A 22819-nucleotide genomic window follows, 5' to 3' on the forward strand; every position below is an offset into this window, starting at 1 on the left:
CCGAGATGCCGAATGTCTCTCAAGAAACCCTGTGCAAGACCATCAAGACTTTGATGAAGATAGTGACTGTCTCGCTGCACTCCAGGATCTCTCTGCTGAGCAGGAGGAGGACGCCAAGATATCTTAAATTATACTTGCCTTAATTATTTTATTTATTTATTGTTCCGTGGGACCAAATTAAGGAGAAATCTCCATGGTCATGGAACAAGTCAATACATGAAATTATAACACAATAGTAGAAACATAAAATGAAATATAAAAGACATATTCAGGCGACAAGTCATAAGTTTAAATAAAGAAAATCAACAATGTAACAATGGAATTTGCTTAATTTTTTAGCTCTTCCAGGAGCTCCTCAACAGAATAGGAGGAGTGAGCCATGAGGAAACTCTTCAGTTTAGACTTATCAGACTTTGGGCTACTGCTAAGATTTTTTGAGTTCTTGTGGTAGCTTATTGAAAATGGATGCAGCAGAATACTGCACTCCTTTCTGCACAAGAGTCAAGGAAGTGCATTACACATGCAGATTTGATTTCTGCCTAGTATTAACTGAGTGAAAGGTGCTAACTCTTGGGAATAGGCTAATATTGCTAACAACAAACGACATTAAAGAAAATACATACTGTGAGGGCAACGTCAGAATTCCCAGACTATTGAATAGGTGTCGACAAGAGGTTCTCGAACTTCCACACCACACATAGCTCGAACAGCCCGTTTTTGAGCCAAAAATACCTTTTTTGAATCAGAAGAATTACCCCAAAAAAATAATACCATATGACATAAGAGTATGAAAATATGCGAAGTAGACTACTTTTCATGTTGAAATGTCACTTATTTCAGATACTGTTCTAACAGTAAATAAAGCAGCATTTAGTTTCTGAACAAGATCTTTCACATGGGCTTTCCACAACAGCTTACTATCTATTCGAACGCCTAGGAACTTGAACTGCTCCGTCTCGCTTATAATATGCCCATTCTGTCTGATTAAAACATCGTTTCTTGTTGAATTGTGAGTTAGAAACTGTAAAAACTGAGTCTTACTGTGATTTAGCATCAAATTGTTTTCTACAAGCCACGAACTTATTTCATGAACTACATTATTTGATACTGTTTCAATATTTCACACAAGATCCTTCACTGCCAAGCTGGTGTCAGAAATATTTTTGAATCGCCTGCGATACTAGAAGTCATATCATTTATATAAATAATAAACAGCAGTGGCCCCAGCACTGACCCCTGGGGAACGTCCCACTTAACAGTGCCCATTGGGACTGAACATCACTACCATTCTCAATATTGCGGAGAATTACCTTCTGCTTTCTGTTCTTAAAGTAAGAGGTGAACCAATTGTTAAGCTACTCTTCTTACTCCATAATGGTCCAACTTCTGCAGTAATATTTTGTGGTCAACACAGTCAAAAGCCTTCGTTAAATCAAAGAAAACACCTAGCGTTCGCAACCTTTTACTTAATCTGTCCAAAGCCTCACAGAGAAAAGAGAATATAGCATTTTCAGCTGTTAAACCATTTCTAAAACCAAACTGTACATTTGACAGCAAATTATGTGAATTTAAATGCTCCAGTAACCTTGTATATACAACCCTCTCGATAACTTTAGCAAACACCGATGGCACAGAAATAGGTCTAAAGTTGTCAACATTATCCCTGTCTCCCTTATTATAAAGTGGCTTCACTACCGAGTACTTTAGTCGGTCAAGAAACCGACCACTCCTAAAGGAAAAGTTACAGATATGGCTAAGTACTGGGCTAACATACATGGAACAATACTTCAGTATTCTGCTATATACCTCGTGATATCCATGAGAGTTCTTGGTCTTTAGTGATTTAATTATTAACTCAATCTCCCTCTTGTCACTATCGTGGAGGAGCATTTCAGGTAACAGTCTCGGAACACTTTTTTCTAAGAGCGCTATATGATTCCCTGTGGGGACCAGGTTTCTATTTAGTTCACCTGCTATAGTCAGAAAGTGATTATTAAATACTGTACATATATGCGACTTATCAGTAACACGGATATTCCCACTACGCACTGATTCTATATTCTCAACCTGTCTCTGCAGACCAGCCACTTACTTTTTGCCTTCCTAATAACATTTTTAAGCACCTTATAATACTGTTTGTGATGGGCTGCTGCCTTTAGATTTTGACTGTTTCTAATGTTTTGATATAACTGCCACTTTGTTCTACAAGATATTCTTATCCCTCTAGTCAGCCACCCAGGCTGCCTGTTTGTGCTAGTACATTCTAACGGAAAGCAACTTTCAAAGAGCAGGAGAAAAGTCTTGAGAACAGCATTATATTTAACGTTTACTGTATCAGTACTGTAAACATCTTGCCACTCTTGTTCCTTGATAAGTTTTACAAAGGTCCCTACAGCAACTGGATCATCTTTCCTAAACAGTTGATAACTATATTTAACATATGTTGCACCACAAAAATCTTTTAGACTTAAAATTTGTGCATCATGATCTGAAAGGTCATTCACCTTTTTGCTAACAGAATGCCCTTCTAGTAATGAGGAGTGAACAAAAATGTTATCTATGGTTGTTCTACTGTTCCCTTGCACTCACGTTGGAAAGAATACGGTTCGCATAAGATTATATGAATTAAGGTGGTCTACCAGCATTCTTTTCCTTGCACAATCACTTATACAGTTAATATTGAAGTCACCACATATAACCAACGTTTTGTATTTCCTATAAAGTGAACCAAGAACCTCCTCTGCTTTAGCAAAAATGTTGTGAAATCGGAGTCTGGGGATCTATAAATAACAACAGTTAGAAGTTTAGCTCCAGTAAATTTAACCACACCTGCACAACATTCAAACACTTTTTCAGTGCAGTACTTTGAAACATCAATTGACTCAAATGGGATTCCATTTTTCACATACATGGCTACTCCCCCACTTCGCAAAGAGCTCCTAGAAAAGCTGCCAGCCAACCTGTATCCTGGTAAAGGAAGCCTCTGAATTATCTCCTTATTTAGGAAGTGTTCAGATATACCAATAATTTCAGAGTCAACATCTATAAGCAGTTCACTAACTTTATCTCTAATACCTGTATGTTTTGATGAAATATACTAATTACCTCATTACTCAGATACCTAAGCTTTGTTCAAAAGTGGTTCCTTCGTTAGAGAAACTTCCCTTAAGCACGAATACCTATCAGCTGACTCCAATCTAAAAAAGGTGCAGCTCTAACACCCACTACTGCAGGAATTTTCCCATGAGTGATCCCACCAGCCCCACCTATTGCTTTCACCTATAAGCTTTGCCAACCTCCCCTTCCCATACCTGTTGAGGTGCAGGTCATGTCTAGTGAAACCCATCCTTCTGATAGACTCCACCGACACTACTGAAATGTGACCCATGCTTTCTGTCATCAGAGCACCCCCAAGTCTCATGTTATTACACCTGATGACTGTATTAAGATGAGGCTGATCGTGACACTGAAACAGTTCCACGAAATGCACATTCGTGTTGCCAGCCTGAGTGGCTATCTTGTCTAGGTCACCATCTATGTCATACTCCCCATCCCTATCAATTCTATTACCAGCCCCACCACAATCACTACCTGATACTCTTTAGCAATATTCCTACATAACCCCCTTATGTTAACATTCACCTGAGCCAATCCTGCATTAGGCTTCACAATGCTGGGGACCTGGTGCTCACTCCCCAACACTTCCTGCAACTGTTGGCCTACACCTCTGCCATGAGAACTACCTAACAGCAGAACCTTCCTCTTCCTCTTCGACTTTACATCTGTCCTATCCACCGTAACTGCTGAGGCCTGCTGCATACTTCCTACCTCTACACCTACTAGAGATTCCTCTCCACTAGACTCTGACAGTTCGTCATATCTATTGCAAACACCAATAGTAAAACTATCTGAAAATTTTCGTCTCCTAGCAGATCTCTTGCCAACAGCCAGCTCCCTCTCCCCAACCCCCTTCTCCCTCCTCATCCTATCTAGCTCCTCCTGTGCGTTTTTCAACTGCACCTGAAGGGCACAGATCTTATGCTCCTGCTCCTCTATCAACTTACCTTGCTACATAACCTGCAGTTCCAGGAGATGATCTCACCAGAACGCCCTCTGGCTTCCCCACTGCATCCACCCCCCCCCCCCCCCCCAGTGATAATACTTGAACAAGTCACACACCGCAGTCCATTACTCACGAACCTATGGCAAAGCCCACACTTCTCACTCATGGTAAAATTTTACACTTATTGAAACAAGAAAACTACTTTATCTAAGATCCGCTAGTACAATAAGTTTGTGATTATTGTAGCCAAATTTTTAACATCACCTTACTCTACCAGGGAAGTAACTACTATTATTAACAGTATTAATCAACAACAAATGAGAATATAACAAAAGACTAATACAGAAAGAGAATCAAACATCTAATGAGACAGTAACGAAACTAAAAACAGTTCCAAAAAGGTTCTTCTGGAACTATTTCACCAGAAAACACCAAGAACATCGGTTGAAGACTACTAAAGTTCCTAAACAAGCCACTATACACAAACAATTAATAAGTACTTAGCTTTCGATGCGCCGCTACAGCTGCAACTGGTCAGCGCGGAATGTAAACACAGGTAAGAGGTTAAGTTGCTCGATACAAAACACTCACAAATATCAGGTCACAACGCAAGAAAGGCAGAGGTGAATGAAGAAACCACTAATAAGTCACTTATATAGTAAATATTATTACAAAAACCGTTAAAATATGTATCTCAAACCTAAAAATATATTAAAACTTAGAGAGCAATCTCACACGCAGTCACTCGCTTATGACGTCACACCAAAGACTCGCTCAGAGGATGTGAAAGGACAATTTAAGGTAGTTAATGGATTACTTTGCAAGAACAGCTTTGATCCCTTTGGAAAGAGGTGGCTACCAGTGATTCCTGAACACATGCACTTAGATGTTCTACAGAAATTCCACGACAGGCCTGAGGCTGGACATTTAGGATTAAGACATACAATGGAATCCGCAAGAGTATGGGTCGCACTGTCGAAAGTGAGGTGAAGGTCAGTTCCTCAGAAACCACCTGGCTGACTCATACCAATTCCTCCAGCCAAAACGCCTTTCCCACGTGTTGAGATTGACCTCCTTGGATGATTTCCAACGTCTGCTAGTGGCAATAGATGGATTATTGTTTGCATTGACTATCTGACATGCTATGCCATTACAAAAGCCATGAAAACAGCTGAAGCATCCAAGGTAGCCACATTCATCGTGGAAGACATTGTATTAAAAGATGGTGCCCCAAGATTGATTCTTACGGATCGAGGGTAAGTTTTTCAATCGAATCCTGTGACAGAGATAAACCGTTGGCACAACATTATTCATCACATGACGACTGCCTACCATCCGCAAACTAACGGGCTTACTGAACGTTTTAATAAGACCTTGGCCGACATGCTATCAGTGTTTGCCAGTGTTTAGCAGAGCAACTGGGATGAGGTGCTGTCTTTCGTGACATTTGCCTACAACACCTCCAAACAAGACAACACAAGATTTACGCCATTTTTCCTGGTACATGGGCACGAGACGACTATGATGATGGACATTGTGTTTCCGTTACATCCTGATGACGTGGAAGACGACATTGGCCAGGTGTTAACCAGAGCTGATGAAGCTCGGCAGTTAGCTCGATTCCACACGCTGCATGCTCAAGAGGACAATCACCGCCCTGTTGTTTACGAGCTTGGTGACCTTGTCTGGATCTTCTCTCCTGTTCGGAAGGTTGGTCTTTCTGATAAGCTCCTCAGGCGCTACTTTGGACCTTATAAGATTGTAAGACAATTGTCTGATATTACTTATGAAGTTGAAGTTTTCGACCCCCGACACAAGACTATGAAAGATCATGTATATGGTCCACGTCCTTCAAATGAAGGATCCAGCAACCCAGCGACAGGCAAAAAGTGAAAAGGTGGCGATGAGCATAGCGGCAAAAGAAGTTCTAAGAAGTTCACCGCCAGGGCGAGAATCAGTAATCAGGAGTCGGAGTTTGCAGGACTGACGACTCGATCACAGACTAGGTCGATGTAACACCAAGACGCTGTTCTCTTAAGGAGCGAGCAATGTCACAGATAAAGCTGAGTAACACTGTGGTGTAGGGGTTGTGATATTAAACTGTTGCATGGAGTGTCGCGAGTTCAAAACTCTCCTAGACTCTACAATTGTAATTTCTATATTTGGTTCAAGTACATTCTAGAAGTATCTACAAATGTCAAGAGTCATTGTACTGGAATGTTCTGTAGCTGTATATATACTGTATGTGTTCTGGGTGGGTGGCCGGCCAGAGTGGCTGAGCGGTTCTGGGCGCTACAGTCTGGAACAGCGCGACTGCTATGGTTGCAGGCTCGAATCCTGCCTCGGGCATGCATGTGTGTGATGTTCTTAGGTTAGTTAGGTTTAAGTAGTTCTAAGTTCTAGGGGACTGATGCCCTCAGAAGTTAAGTCCCATACTGCTCAGAGCCATTTGAACCATTTCGTTTGTTCTGTCTGGAGGCTCCCCGCTCTTGTATGTGCAATTGCTGAATAAACCTTCGTTAAGTGAAGATAGTGTTCATCATTCATCTAATTACACCTTCTTCTACGTGGCAATATTATGAAAAAAATAGTTGCTGCTCATCATATAGTGGAGATGCTGAGTGAGTCGCAGATAGGCACAACAAAAAGACTGTCAAACAAAGCTTTCGACTTGGAGGCCTTCATTGGAATAGAAAATACACACACATGACCACAGTCTCAGGCATGCAAGGCCAGAGATCGAGCAGCAGTGCATGATGAGAAAAGCAAACTGCGAGGTGGAGGTAAGAGAAGGGAGGAGGCAGGGGCGGAGAGGGGGAGGCATAGCACAGTAGGGATGGGGGATGGTAAAGTGCTGCTTATGGGAGCATATAGAGACGAAACGGGGAGAGGGCAGGACAGCTAGGTGCAGTCGGGAAGTTGGACAAATGGCAGGAGGGGGACGGGGGGAGGCAGTAGACAAGCAGAGCCATAAAAAGACTGTGGGTGCATTGGTGAACTTCAGGGCTGTGTAGTACTTGAATGGGAACAGGGAAGGGGAGATGTGGGTGAAGGACAGTGACTAACAAAGGTTGAGGCCAGGAGGGTTACAGGAATGAAGGGTGAGCTCCCACCTGCACAATCCAGAAAAGCTGGTGTTGATGGAAAGGATTCAAATGACACAGGCTGTGAAGCAGTCATTGAAATCGAGACTGTTGTGTTGGGCAGCGTACTCAGCAATGGGATGATTCAGCTGTTTCTTGGCCACAGTTTGTCAGTGGCCATTCATGCAGACAAACAGCTTGTTGGTTGTCATGGCCATGGAAAATGAAGCACAGTGTTTGCAGCTCAGCTTGTGGATCATATGGCTGGTCCACAGGTAGCCCTGCCTTTGATGGGAAAGATGATGCTTGTGACCAGGCTGGAGTAGATGGTGGTCGTGGTGGGAGGTTGTAAATGACAGGTCTTCATTCTAGGTCTCGTACAGGTATATGGGCCATAAGACAATGGATTGAGAGCAGGGGTGAATGACTGCTTCACAGCCTGTGCCATCTGGATCTTTCCCACAAACACCAGCTTTTGTAAACTGCGCAGTTGGAATTCTCCCTACAATAAATAACACATTCTCGTAACTGTCCTGGCTTCAAACTTCATTAATCATTGTCTTTTACTCACCTTTCTCCTTCACTTTTCCCATTCCAGCTCTACTTGGCACTCTAGCCCTCCAGCTAACCTCCCGAGTACACGCTAGTGCTCTACCCTCTCACTACCTTGTCCTTGTATGCTCACAAGCACCATTATACCATCCTCCGCCTCTACTTTACTGTTCTTCACCCTCCCCCACCCAGTTCACTTCTCCTATTATGTGCTGCTGCTACCAGTGTGGCTGTGGCAGCCTGAGACTGGTGTGTGTGTGTGTGTGTGTGTGTGTGTGTGTGTGTGTGTGTGTGTGTGTGTGTGTGTGTGTTTTGTCTGTTCTAATGAAGGCATGTTTGGTTGAAAAAAGCTTTGTTTGGCAGTCTGTTTTTGTACCTATCTGTGACTGAACATCTCCACTGTATGGTGAGTACCAACTATCTTTTTCATAGTATAGACACACAATAATAATTTTCTTTATCTTTTGATCCTTTTGTATAATGGCAAAGATTACGACACACACACTCACACACACACACACACACACACAGTGTGGAAACTTAAGGATGAAATAACTTCACTGCCAAGTAACATAGCTCGACAAAACATAGGCCATACACAAAAAGAACTATTACAATATAGTACAGAAGGTAGCTGAAAGAAATACACAGTGAGATGACCAGAAATGGAACTTTCATTCAAACATAAGAATTACATTGAAGTCACTACGATTCACAATGGTCCCCTAGACATTGCCAAATTTGGGAGATGGTTCCTAATAGAGTGTAAGATCAGCAGTGCATGCTCTGCAACGTCTCCCATGCTGACTGCAAGGTTAGCAAGGAGTTCTGATGGAGTGTTCCCTTCCCTCTAGCAACTGCTGGAGTGTTTTTGGTGCATGTAGACGTGCTGCAATACATCTCCCAAATGCGTGGCACACCTATTTGATGTAATCAAAGTCAGAGGAATGTACATGTAAGACCATTCACCAAATATTCTTTCATTCCAAGAGCTGCTGCTTCTGTACAGTTCAATGCAGTCACACAATGTGTTTTGTAGAATGAAGTCAGGGACAAATGTGCCCCTGAAAAGGGGCATGTGCAGAGGAAATACCATATCAGAATAACTTTGACTAGTGAGTCCATTATGTTCAAAGATAAGTCAGTACGACCATACATGCCATAAGACCTGGACCACCAATACGACCATGTTTGGCAATTCTGGACATGCCCTCGTATGGTGAGAGGGTAAACAAACAATGCCACCAAGAACGTTATTTAACACGATAGTTTTCATGGCCCACGCAATATATTGCAGGGGTGTAATGACGTCCAAATCTCTGAACAAGATACATTCACCAGTCAACAACACTGTAACACTGAACTCCTCCCCCATGTGCATCTTTTAAGGGGTGCATTCAGCCCTGATTCCATTTATGTGGTTGACATTGTATGACCACATCAGATAGTGCAGGTGGAGAAGCTCTTGTAACAAAAGCATATTAAGTGAATGGGCTGCTCTGCCCATTCCCTCAACTCATCGTATTTACCTGATCATAAGACAAGGTTTTTTTCCCCCAAAATCGTCAGTCAAAGAATACAGTGTGATCGTATATCTGCAGATTGAAATATTGCATTTCATTTTACAGATGATGAAACTTTGGTCACTGAGGTCATGTGCAGATTTATTTTTAAGAATTTGGAAGGGTACCTCTGGCAAACTATATTTGTGCTGAAACTGATTCAAGATTTCCCAATACACTAAAATGCTCAATACAGTATCGACCTTGCTCAAACTGTCACATGACATTTGACTCATGTAATGTTAGTGCAACTGTGCATGGAATATGAGAGACTGTGAATTAGCCATCACAATAGTCCGTTGCTCTGCTTAAAATTTGACATTTTGTGAAACAAAAAAGGACATAGCATCAAATTCTATCGTGTCATACACTCTTGTTGTGTTTGCAATAAAAGTTCTCATAAATCTATGGCTACTGAAAACAAAAACTTATGGTGCTTTTTAAATAATGCTAATATTGTAAGGTGAACATGTTCTTCTTCAAATTCGTTTCTTGATTCTGAATGAAAGTCAGTATTTTATTTGCTAATGTGTGTGTGTGTGTGTGTGTGTGTGTGTGTGTGTGTGTGTGTGTGTGTGTGTGTGTGTGTGTGTGATCATTTATCAACGGAGTGGCAAATGAGAAATTCAGTCACTGTTCATGTTGGATACCAAGTACAAACTTAATCATCTTTAGAACAAGATAGTGACATTCAGATGAAGCAAGAAAGAATATTAAACCAAAATTGAATGTCTTAAAAAAAATCCTTCTAAACTGACTGTAATTGTTGTCATGAGAACAAATTACAGCATCAAGACCCATGGTGGAGATGGCACCAACAGATGTTACTAGGATCTACGAATGCATAGTTTCGCAGCAATATATACCGATAAAATTTTCTCAGGTTTCCAGCCACATGCAATGGTTTAAAATCCATGAGCGTCCGCCCAAGTTCTCCTCGGCCATTGGCCACATGCAGTGGTTTAACATCAATAAGCGTCCGGCCAAGTTCTCCTCGGCCATTGTCAAGTGGTGATTGTCGAATGATTGCTGCTGCCGCCCTTGTAAGGCCATCCTTTGGATCAGGACTGGATTGATGCAGCCGCAGCAGCGCCAACAGATGTCATCGCAAAGGAAAACCACAGAAAGGCAGAAAGCAAAATTCAAACAGCTTTAACAGGAACAACCTGGGGCAGAAGGTAAAAGGACAGAACGCGATGTTGTAAACATGGCAATAAGAAACATCGATGCGGGTGCCGTGTCAGCTCTCAAGAAGGGACTTAACTTCGCACCACCTCCAAGAAGTATCCCTTTTTTCCCAGTGAAACCGCAAAAGAAATCTGTCACAAAACGAGCCACATTCTGTCAAAGTCAAAGTCAGCAACCACGAACTAGACAAGAGCTGAGCATAACTGTCTTCATGAGCTCTGCAACGATCCTTTCATCATAGTTTACCAGTGGCCGAAGTGTAACACTTTTATCGATTATGAGTAGGCGCATTTAAAGTAACTGTGTACCTGCGATTTATGAAGTGTGGGTTCTTTGTTGTTTGAACTCCTTGATGTATGGCAAGATAATTAGTCTTGTTAAGAAAGATTCCAAGACTTCCCAAGCGGGAAAGTGCCGGTGGACAGGCACAATAAATAAAACACACACACAGAATTTCTAGCTTTCCCAACCGACGGTTGCTTCTTCAGAAAAGAGGGAAAGACGAAAGGATGTAGGTTTTAAGGGAGAGGGTAAGGAGTCATTCCAATCCCGGGAGCGGAAAGACTTACCTTATGGGGAAAAAAGGACAAGTGTACACTCGCTCGCGCGCGCGTGCGCACGCACACGCACACATTATTTACTTCCAAACCATAACCTAAAAATTTTTAACGCTTTCAACATTACCGCTGCTATAAAATCCACTGTTCCAAGTTTACAAACATTTCGTGTAAACTCGTGAATACTATTTCACAGCTTCAGTTCCTTACACCCATTAAACAACCATCTCAGCTATTTCCAACAACTTTTGTTTTATTTCCATTCCCGTTTTTCCCACATAACCGATCATTTTTTAGCAGCTTCCAACATGTTTAAACGTTATTATTTCTTCATCAAACAATTGTTAGCCTCATTTTCATAACCTGCCAGTACATAACCAGTCCTTTGAATACATTTACAAGCTTTTTGTCGAGATTTTTTCAAAATCCTTCACCTATACATCGACTCGGCCAATGAACACACCCACAACTCCTATCCCAAATCAAAGTCCTCAATCTTTCCTCTCCCACATCCACACCGGCTGTTCATAGCATCCTCCTACAGGCCAACCGCAAATTAGAACAGCATGCCACCCTCCACCTCAAAAAACTATCCAATCTCCTGGTTCCCACCTCCGGAAAGGCAACTCACTCACCCTCCACAACCTTTCCAACAAACCTCAACCTCCTCTCATTGCACACAGACCCAGTCTCTCCCATCTACTCAATCTCCCACTTCCAGCTCCACTCCCCCCAACACCTCAAAACTCTAGTCAACACAATCTGGAACCACAACACCCCAATTCAGTAGTTAACCTTTCCTCCAAACCTCTCTCCCAATCCGAAACCTCTGTCCTATCCAAAGGCCTCACCTTCAGCCACACTCCCAGGTTCAACCAAACTGCCCTTGTCAAAGATTTACTGTCCTACACTCGTAGTCTCTGCTGGAAATATCACTTTGCCACGAAGAAAAGTAATCCTGATCCCACTCCTAATGATCCAACTCCCCAAGTCACTATCCAAATTGAACCCTGCCTGGAACAGTTCCGTCCTCCATCACAGCGGGACCCACCTCCTCTTCCTCAAAATCACCCTCTCCAAACCTTCCAGGAATTTCTCACTTTCAGCCTTGGTCTGTGTATGTGCAGATGGATGTGTGTGTGTGTGTGTGTGTGTGTGTGTGTGTGTGTGTGTGTGTATACACCTGTCCTTTTTCCCCCATAAGGTAAGTCTTTCCGCTCCTCTGTGTGTGTTTGTGTGTTTTATTTATTGTGCCTGTCCACCAGCACTTTCCCGCTTGGTAAGTCTTGGAATCTTTGTTTTTAATATATATTTCCCATGTGGAAGTTTCTTTCTAGTTTATACATATATGAAAAAGTAAAAGAATATCTTGAGATTTTAAATTATTGTAATATGAATAAGTTTATAAAAGTATATGTTTGTTATATGTTTCAAATTCTGAAGGTGGCAGGGGTAAAATATAGGAAGCAAAAGGCTATTTACAATTTGTATAGACACCAAATGGCAGTTATAAGAGTTAAGGGGCATGAAAGCGAAGCAGTGGTTGGGAAGGGAGTGAGACAGGGTTGTAGCCTCTCCCCGATGTTATTCAATCTGTATATTGAGCAAGCCGTGAAGGAAACAAAAGAAAAATTCGGAGTAGGTATTAAAATCCATGGAGAAGAAATAAAAAATTTGAGGTTTGCCGATGACATTGTAATTCTGTCAGAGACAGCAAAGGTCTTGGAAGAGCAGTTGAATGGAATGGACAGTGTGTTGAAAGGAGGATATAAGATGAACATCAACAAAAGCAAAACGAGGATAATGGAATGTAGTCAAATTAAATCGGGTGATGCTGCGGGAATTACATTAGGAAATGAGACGCTTAAAGTAGTAAATGAGTTTTACTGTTTGGGGAGCAAAATAACTGATGAGGGTCGAAGTAGAGGATATAAAATGTAGACTGGCAATGGCAAGGAAAGCATTTCTGAAGAAGAGATATTTGTTAACATCGAGTATAGATTTAAGTGTCAGGAAGTCGTTTCTGAAAGTATTTGTATGGAGTGAAGCCATGTATGGAAGTGAAACGTGGACGATAAATAGTTTAGACAAGAAGAGAATAGAAGCTTTCGAAATGTGGTGCTACATAAGAATGCTGAAGATTAGATGGGTAGATGACATAACTAATGAGGAGGTACTAAATAGGATTGAGGAGAAGAGAAGTTTGTGGCATAACTTGACTAGAAGAAGGGATCGGTTGGTAGGACGTGTTCTGAGGCATCAAGGGATCACCAATTTAGTATTGGAGGGCAGTGTGGAGGGTAAAAATTTTAGAGGGAGACTAAGAGATGAATACACCAAGAAGATTCAGAAGGATGTAGGTTGCAGTAGGTACTGGGAGATGAAGAAGCTTGCACAGGATAGAGTATCATGGAGAGCTGCATCAAACCAGTCTCAGGACTGAAGACCACAACAACAACAACAACAACAACAACAACATGTTTGTTAAAAACTGGTTCATGCTTAGGGCACTTGTATTTGTAACATGTAAACTCTGTAGAGAAGTCCTTATGCAGTGAAAGTGGCATGGTACGATGTGGGGTTGGTGGTCAAACTGAATGGCTCCTTGTGTGAACGACAAGCCGTGTGTGGCTAGTCTTACCACGGTACACTTCGACAGTGCTAAGAGAGGCTATTGGAAGCTGCATTGGAAGGGATTTGCCTCAGATGTGGATCTGGCTATTATTTGGTATTCATTGAATAATGGAATAGCTCTAATAAGTTGAAAATCCTTTGCCAAAAAGAGATTTTATAGAGCATTTGCACATAAAGAGCCGTGAGTACAATTAGGCGCCATTTCACCTGCCACTAATCTTCGTCACTGCTCCACAGACTTAATACATTCAGTTAAGTAATGTATAATGGCATGGACCAGTTAATTTGTGTTTTGTTTCAATAATAATCACATAAAATGTCAATTCGTGTTCGAAACCATAACTTCAACCCTGATCACGAACCTACGCAGGATCCTCATCTAAGTGCTACTAAAACTGAGTATCCTGATTTAAATGAACAGTTCTGCCATTTATGTGTTTAAAAGTGATTTTTTGCCTAAAGGAAAAGGAGTAGCAAAAGAGTAAAATTTGGATGCTTTGTTTGTGGACTGCTCCAAGAAAAATTGTTAAGGTAGGAAGTTTTAAGTACAAAATTTAAAAATCAATCAATACGAAAGTGAAAACTTTAATTATTTAAAAGCTAGAATCATAAAAGTGAAGTTGGGTAAGCTTTTGCCAAAGTGTCATTAGTTTATTATTAAATATAGTTTAGGGGGATTACAGTGCTAGGTTGCGTAAATATTATTGCCAGGAATACCTGCTTCACAGGTGATTAAAGTACAGGGTGTAAATAAAGTCCAGTAACATTTTCAGTTATTTATTGCACAAGAACCAGACATTGTACAGATATCATACATATGTCATTTTGAAGAGAAACCCTGAAAGTTTCTTTTCATGTATACCGCCACAGCGTAGTGTGGTAATTTGCTGATTGTCAGCAGAGCGAAATTTCTGTGTGTTGGAGTTCGACAAAAACAAGTGCGTTACAAAATCGGTGTTTAGAAGCACTGGACGTTTAGAACCAAGTATGGTAAGAAGCCACCAACAAGGAAGGCCATTTACCACAGGCACAACAAATTTGTTACAACGGGTTGCTTGTGCCCGGGAAAGAGAATGGGACATCTCAGTGTGAGTGAAACGAATGTGGAGCGCATATATGAGACATTCATAAGGAGTCCAAAGAAATCGGTGCGTCGTGCATCCCATGAACTTGAAATGGCTCCAATGACAGCGTGGAAAGTCCCCATTTTCATCGTGAAGTTTGTGGGTACCTGAACACAGAGCTGCCACATTGGTGAATAGGCCGTCCTACAGAAGGAGACAGCTGTTTCATGAAATGGCTTCCCAGATCACCAGATCTCATTCTGTGTGACGTTTTTCTGTGGGGACACACAAAGATCAGCTGTATGTACTGCCTCTACCCCATGATGTAGCAGAGCTCCGGGGAGAGAATATGGGAATCGCCTTCCACAGTCGATGCCATTCTGGGATGAGTACGGCAAGAATTTGATTACCGTATTGACGTCTGTGGATTGCTCGTGGTTCACATATCAAATATTTGTAAAAAACTTTCAGAGTTTCTCTTCGGAATGCAATATGTATGACATCCGTACAATGTTTAGTTCTTGTGCAATAAATAATTGGAAGTGTTCCCAGACTTTATTTACACCCTGTACAAGTACATATAAATCTTTAATGAACCGATTTGTGGTAGTACTACTAGGAGTGAAGTTATGCACATTTTCACAGATAGTGTAGTTTTGGTGCCCATCGTGAATTGTTCCTTTAGAAGTTAATTAAGGTCAGCACTGCATTTTATTACTTTGCAAAGTAATTTAAGTGAATGATTAGCTTTTAGGGATAGTTTTTACTTTTGCAATACTCGTAGAACCTTGGCTAGTGAAACTATACTAGTTTATGGATCCCCATCATATTGTCCTTGTATTAAGAAAAAAAAATGAACTATTACTATTACTAAAGAAAAGGAGTCTTATGTCCAAAATTAGTTCTGCATTTAATGCAGTGATGTTTCAGTATTTTGATTAAGTAATATTAATGATTGTTGCCAACATTTGTATCAGCTCGGTGCAATTTTGCTCCCCAAAATTTACTGGTGTGTGTGTTATTGGTAACTGCTGCTATACACAGTACAGAGAGCACTATGCCAGTTTGTGTCCTGTTTGCTATTCAAAGGGAAATCTCAACAAAATTAAATTCAATAACTAATATCCAATTTTCTGAAATATATATTTCCTAATTAATGTGCCTAACTAGGCTGGTGACAGTTCAGTTTTTCTCTTCTTATGATATGTTTGGAAGCAAGTTTACCATTCTCAGTCAATATAGTATTGAAATCCAATACATATTCAGCATAAAAGCACAACCTTGGAAACTGCAATGTATTTGGAAGGCAGTGACAATAAAGATATAATTTGTGACAATAAAGATATTGTGACAATTAGGATGATGGCGATGATTAAAAATAGTGATACTCCAGGCGACAGGCTTAGTAAAGTGAAAAAGGTTGTGAAAATAAAAATTAATGTAAAACATTTCTTTTTGTTCATTTTATTTCTCCTTGTATTACCAAAATGTAGGCAAACAGTGAATGCCATATGGTATAATGCTGATGTTTTAGGCAGATACTTCATGTCAATGAAACAGTTTGTATTAAGTAAACAGAATATGCCAAAAATAAATTTTTCTCAAGAAGCCTCTGAAAAAAAAGGGGGAGGGGGTACTGTCTTACACTTGGGTAAATACGGTAAATCCGATAGAGCACATGTGAGATGCATTAGGGAGGTGTATTGCAGCATTTTCACATGCACCAACAACCACGCAACTGCGAAGGTGGAGGAAATGAATACCCTACCACAAGAACTTTTTACCAACGTTGTAGCCAGCAGAGGAACACGCTGCAGAGCATGTATTGCTGTCTGTGTTGCACACTCTATTAAGAACAGTGTAACACTATATCCAGGGGACTGTCATGAACTGCACTGACTTCAGTGTAATTATTGTCTTTGAATAAAAGTATTATTTCTGTTTGTCTCATTGCATAAACAAAATGCTGTTTAAAGATTATTGCCATTTTGTGGCAAGTTTATGCTCTGACATGTTGGTACCTGCATGGCTATTCTGGTAATACCCTGATGAGATCTATGCCATAATTGAAATCTAGATCTGCAATAAATGAAATCTAGATCTGCAATAAATTACCGATTTTGGCAACTGACTGGTGTCGTCCTATAAATTTGAATATCTAGTGGTAGCTGTGCACGTAAGCATCCAGTGGATTATTGTTTGTGATCCAGTTGTTGGAAAATATGAAACCAAATCATATCCCACATGATAGCAATTCTTCCTTATGCTCTGACAGTGTGTTGGGAAGTGTGCTGTCAGGTGAGAGAGCTGTGGTACATGAGCAAGAGCAGGGCTCGCATGTCGAATTCTTGGCCGCCCCTGCTCCAGCTCATTCTGCGCAGTACACAGTCACACATGTTGCTCCCTCTTGACCACTGCCACCCCTCCTCCCTCCCTCACCAGCTCTCCTTATGTTCTCCTGACAAGGCAATTAGTGTTTCTTTTTCTTTCCTCAGACATAGCGGTAATTGTAGTATGGGCATTTTTGGTTGACAGTGAGGTGATTTTTGCTGTGGAACGTTTCTGGAACAGCCAAAATGTGGAGTTGTACATCTCCTCCTAGCCATCCATCATTGGGAAAAATGTATATTGTGAAGAGTGAAATGAACACATGGCATTATTGCTTGAGAGACCATTTAAGGGGTTGCACGTCCTCCTGGCACAGGTCTCTCAATTTTATGCCACTTCGGCTACTTGCGCAGTGATGAAGATGAGATGTAACGATTAGGACACCACACATACCAGTCCCCAAGTGAAGAAAATTGGCGCAGCCGAGAACTGAAACCGGGACCAAGTGACCTGGAGGCAGTATCACTGACCACAATAACACTATGTGCAGTCTGTGAAAGGTGAATACGTAGGGAAGGACTAAAGTCATCTCTTAAGTTTCATGGTCACAGTTTAATTTTTGAAGATGATAATTAAAAGTTTGACTATCCCTCCTGAAAAGGACCTGCTTTTACCAAAAAATAGACATTAATGGTGACACACTAAAGAAACTACCCTATGTGTAAAAATTCTGAGTGTCCGCCTCAATAACAAGCTACATTGCAGTCAACATACAAACTGATTAAGAAGCTCAGTTAGAATATTTTGTTTCAGCTGCAATAGGGCACTAGCTTATTTGGGAGACTATCATCTTCCATTTTAAGGAGAAATAATATTTTTTAAGTAGATGCAAGTTGTTAAATGTTATAATAATCTCGGTATGTAGAATTGCAGGGATGTCAACAACAGAACTATTCTTATCTAAGCTTCAAATTATGCTAGAAGATCTTTGTGGAGGAAAAAAAAGAGAAAAAATTGTAATAGCTGCTGATTTTAATATTAATATCACATGTGATAGTTGCTATGCTTCAAGGTTCAGAGACTTAATAAATAAGATTTCAAATTTAATTTCTTCGAATTTACCAGAGGCAATCAGCAACCTGTATTGACAATGTTGTAACTAATTATATGTATGAAGATGTGTGTAAATTTTGTCTAGATGTAGGTATTTCAAATTATTATGCATTGTTCATTGAGCTGCCACAGACACACGAACGTTTCTCGTATGAGAACCTGTATAACAGGAACTTTAGCAAAAAAAAAAAAACTTGTTAATATTTAGTAACAAGCTAAAATTTAAAAAGCCATGACCTTTTAATCATTATAACTCAAGTGATGAAAACTTAGAGAAATTCCTAAATAGTTTTCTTATAACAATTAAAACAATCAATTATTGACAAAATTATATAGATAAAACGTCTATGCGCCAAGTGGCGGCAGAACACACACACAACACGCAAAACGATGGTTATAATTGGCAAGCTTTCGGTGACAGTGGCTCCTTCTCCAGGCAGAAGGGTTGAAGCGGAAGAAAGAGGGATGAAGGAAAAGGACTAGAGAGGTCTAAGAAAAGAGGTAGGTTTCAGGAAATTCACTTGGAACTGCACGTCAGGGGAGAGGAGGAAAGACATTTTTATGTGTGTGTTCTGCTGCCACTTGGTGAGTAATCAGTTTTCTTGGTGTCTTTAATGAAACATTTCCACCTAGACCCTGCAGCAATAAAATGACAAATTAACGTGGATTATCCAGGGCATAAAAATTTCCAGTGTAAGAAAAAGGCAACTGCATAGATAACTAAAGTATAATAAAGATATTGATTTCATTGAATATGTTAGACACTATAAAACCATATTTCAAAGAGATGTCAAGGCAGCAAAACAACTGGCAAATAACATGCTAATTTTAAATCGTAAAAAGAAGACAAAGGCTGTGTGGTCAGTTGTTAAATCCGAGTTAGGTGTTAAAGCTTGTAAACAAGAAATTTCAAAAATTGACATTGAAGGAAATACTATTGTAACTCCAACTCAAATACCAGAGTACTTTAATGAATTCTTTATGAATGTAGTAAAGTCTGATGTAAATGTAATTGATTGTCGCAACAAAATAAATCCCTTTGTCCTGAGTGAAGACTAAAAACCTTACAAAATTCTTAAAAGTCTCCTGGAGGATGTAAAAAATGCTATTCTTACATTAAAAAACAAACAAAATTGCAGGATGGGATGGAATGCCCACCAAAGTTTTTAAAGCGGCAAACAATAAAATTGCGAACCCACTAGCTCAAGTATATTATGTTTTAATGAGGGCTGTTTCACAGAGGTACTGAAATATGCTGAAGTCAAACCACTCTTCAGGAAGAGATCAAGAGATATCATGGGAACTTATTGCCCTATCTCAATTCTCCCAGCCATATCTGAAATATTTGAAAAACTTGCTGTTGCCCAAATCCAAAACTTCAGGGAATAAACACTATAGATGCAGGAAACAGTTTCATTGAGAAAAGTAAGTTCACCATTAGACAAGAGAAATAAGGTGGCAGGAATTTTCTGCAACCTCACAAAGGCATTTGATTCTGTAACCCATGCATTGCTAATTTACAAACTTGAAAAGTATGGCATTAGTGGCAGTGCTCTACTATGGCTTAAATTCTATTTATCTAACGGAAAGCAAAGAGTTATCATCTCTTTAAATGGCTCCATATTAGGCCCAGTCCTATTTCTCTTCTATGTTAATGACTTATTATTAAATGTCAGCTCGCCATCAGTTCTGTTCACAGACAATACTTCTGTCTTAGTTGAGGATCAGGATTGGAAAAGATTCCCATATCAGTGATCAGTACCCTCTGTGCCTCAGAAACTATGTTTCAGTTAAATGGATTGAATCCAAACATATCTAAGAATCACATGATGCAATTCAAAACCAAACAGTCAAAATTTGAGTGGATTAAGATTGTTCACAATAAGCAAGATACAGAAGAACTTCATTCATTCAAATTAGCAAACAAATTGAGCAGCTTCCCATTTGCAATGCAAATATTATCAACTGCATCAGACATGGGTACACAAGAAGTAGCATATACTAGCTACTTTAAATCCATTATTAGGTATGGCATTGTTTTTTAGGGTAACTTGACAAACATAGTGCAGATACTAATTATTTAGAAAACTTAAAATATTATCTGTGCCACCCATATACGTATATGAGATTATTATATTTTTGTACACAGGCATGAATTATTTGAGGGAATCCATTTTGTCCATTCACATGATACTAGAAACAAAGAAAATTTTATGCTCCCACCCACCGCCATAGACCTCAGTACATGGGAATGAAAATTTGTAATAAAAGGGAAACAAGTTGATGCAGATGGATTTTAGGTCCACTTAAAAGAAGGCTGTTTGAGACACTGACACTGAAATGTTATTACTCAGTGGATGAATTCGTGCAGGACAAACTGGAAATTTGAGCTGGGTACAATGTGTTACATGTTCCAAAAAATATCCTTAGTGTTATTATTAATTGTAGTGCTATTATTTATTAGGCTAATGTAAAAATCATTGTAACTGTATTATAAATCTTTGACATGGCTCATGTACGCAAACCAATTGGATTGCAAATGTACATCATGAGATGAATAAAAACAGTTCACAATTCAGTGCAGAGACCTTCCCAAGAAAAAAAAAAGTGATTAAGAATCCTTGTAAAATTAAAAAACAGACTATATTCATGAATAAACTGGACCTGCTGGCTGCACAAGTAACAATGCTACAAGACTTATTGGACACTATTTCGAAAGCAAGAAGGTGATTGTTGTTCCATGAAAAAGCTGTTGTTTATCTGTTAATTATATTATATTGTTCTTTTGTTTGACCAAAGAACAAATAATTTTCTGGAATCTAACAGTTGTTAACTCTTATTAGTTTGTAATAGTTGTTTCACTTTGTTAACATATGTCTTACCATATAAACATTACTTAACTTAACAATGATCATATGCCCTACTACTGTTAAATCTACTAATTAGATACACCATTTGTCATTGTATGAGGTATATTGGCCTCACTTCATGAATTTTTATTTGTAGCAACTCAAGTTTTTTGGCTACAGTTTATAGAATCTTTCCTGGTTGCAGTGTGTTTACATTCTGAATTGGTGGCTTTTATCAGCAGTTATTATCTCTCAGTAGTTATCCATTACGTCACTTTGCTGTTATCACAAGGAAGTTAATTTGTTTTGATAAGTGCTCAAGCTCCTTGTTATATCTTCATTTTTTCTGCAGTCCCCCTGGAAATAAAATTATTACAAATTTATCTGTTTCATTTGCTATCTTTGCTGTCATACTTTTTCAGATTACTTTCTAATAATTGCAATGTTTGGGTTTCCAGTTAAGGTGCTTTCCGTTTCTTCTTGAATATAATAGACATTTATTCTGTTTGTTTACCTTATTAACCTAGGTTAATAAAAGCTGAGCACTATCAAACATAAAGAAATGCTTAAAATGTTTTTCCATTAAAAAAATTGACAAAAAAGTATTTCAGTTCATGATATCACCTGAATGTGGATTTTTCTTACAGTTGTAAATTTTTACATGGAGACAGAATGATTAGCCTGTAATTTTGCAGTTTTCTCAAGTGAATCCTCCCTTTGATCCAATTGTGGAATCTTGTAATATTTGTATTGCTCCCAAACAGTCTATACAGTTTTGCATAGTAGACAAATGTTCAATTGTGTAATTAGAAAATTCAACCTCATTTATGATACTATTGTAAGATAACTGAAAATGAAACTTTTCTAGGGCCCAGAAACGGAACACACAAATATGAAATGGAGTCGTCCCCCACCGCCTCAGTTAGATCCCAGCAGAGATGCCATAGAATTTCAACAAATAGATATTGATCATTACACAGGTACCAAAAGCAGTATTGTCACTGACAATTTAGTGATGTTCATTAGCAGTTTTTTCTATTCTATTTCCTGCTATTTTGTTCATCATTTATCTAGAATTTATGTTCCAGGTAAACCATTAACTGGAATGCCAGGTTCACAACTAGGTCCTGTTCCAGTAATGAGAATGTATGGTATTACAATGGATAGAAATTCTATATGCTGTCATGTACATGGATTCTCTCCATATTTCTTTGTAACTGCTCCAGATGGATTTAAGGAGACTCACTGCCATTCATTCAGAGTAAGAATATTTGTCATTTCCATATCATTCATGTAATGTGAAATAATTTTGAACCTATGATTCACATAAAATTTTCTTCTGACAGATATGCTTTATTTGATAGCACTTGTGCCTGTGTAGCAGTATTTCTAAATTCATTTTATTATTTTAGACAATATGTTCCTTGCTATGTATTTTGTATTTGCATATGTATTTGTGCACATAATTTAGGTCACCATTCCCTTGACCATAGATAGAAAGTACTGCTACTCTGTAGTACAGTACAGAAGGTAACTGAAAGAAATACATAATGAGACAAAAGAAATGACACTTTTATTCAAAGGCAATAATTACACTGAAGTTACCGTGATTAATGGTGGTTTCTGGACATTACAAATGGCTGGACACAGTTCTTAATTAGGGTATGTGATAACCACAGACAGCAGTTCTTGTGTAAGGGTGTTCCATTCCTCTACCTCTATAGTTTAATTGCTGTGTGGGCATTGGTGCCTGCAGACATGCTGCAGTACATTTCTCCATTGCATCCCACATGTGTTTAATAAGATTTAAGTCTTGCTAATGGCCA

At 39.4% G+C, this 22819-nt stretch overlaps 1 protein-coding gene across 1 annotated transcript in view; it reads left to right on the forward strand.

Moving 5' to 3' along the window:
• Positions 1-22819, forward strand: part of LOC126334770 (DNA polymerase delta catalytic subunit) — a 152347-nt gene that overhangs the window by 35978 nt on the left and 93550 nt on the right. The window contains exons 3-4 of the mRNA XM_049997351.1: positions 21862-21973; positions 22082-22254. Coding sequence (XP_049853308.1) covers positions 21862-21973; positions 22082-22254 — 285 coding nt within the window. The remainder of the gene's footprint in view (positions 1-21861; positions 21974-22081; positions 22255-22819) is intronic.

The sequence above is a fragment of the Schistocerca gregaria genome, chromosome 2 (assembly GCF_023897955.1).
Source record: "Schistocerca gregaria isolate iqSchGreg1 chromosome 2, iqSchGreg1.2, whole genome shotgun sequence".
In the NCBI taxonomy this organism is placed as follows: domain Eukaryota; kingdom Metazoa; phylum Arthropoda; class Insecta; order Orthoptera; family Acrididae; genus Schistocerca; species Schistocerca gregaria.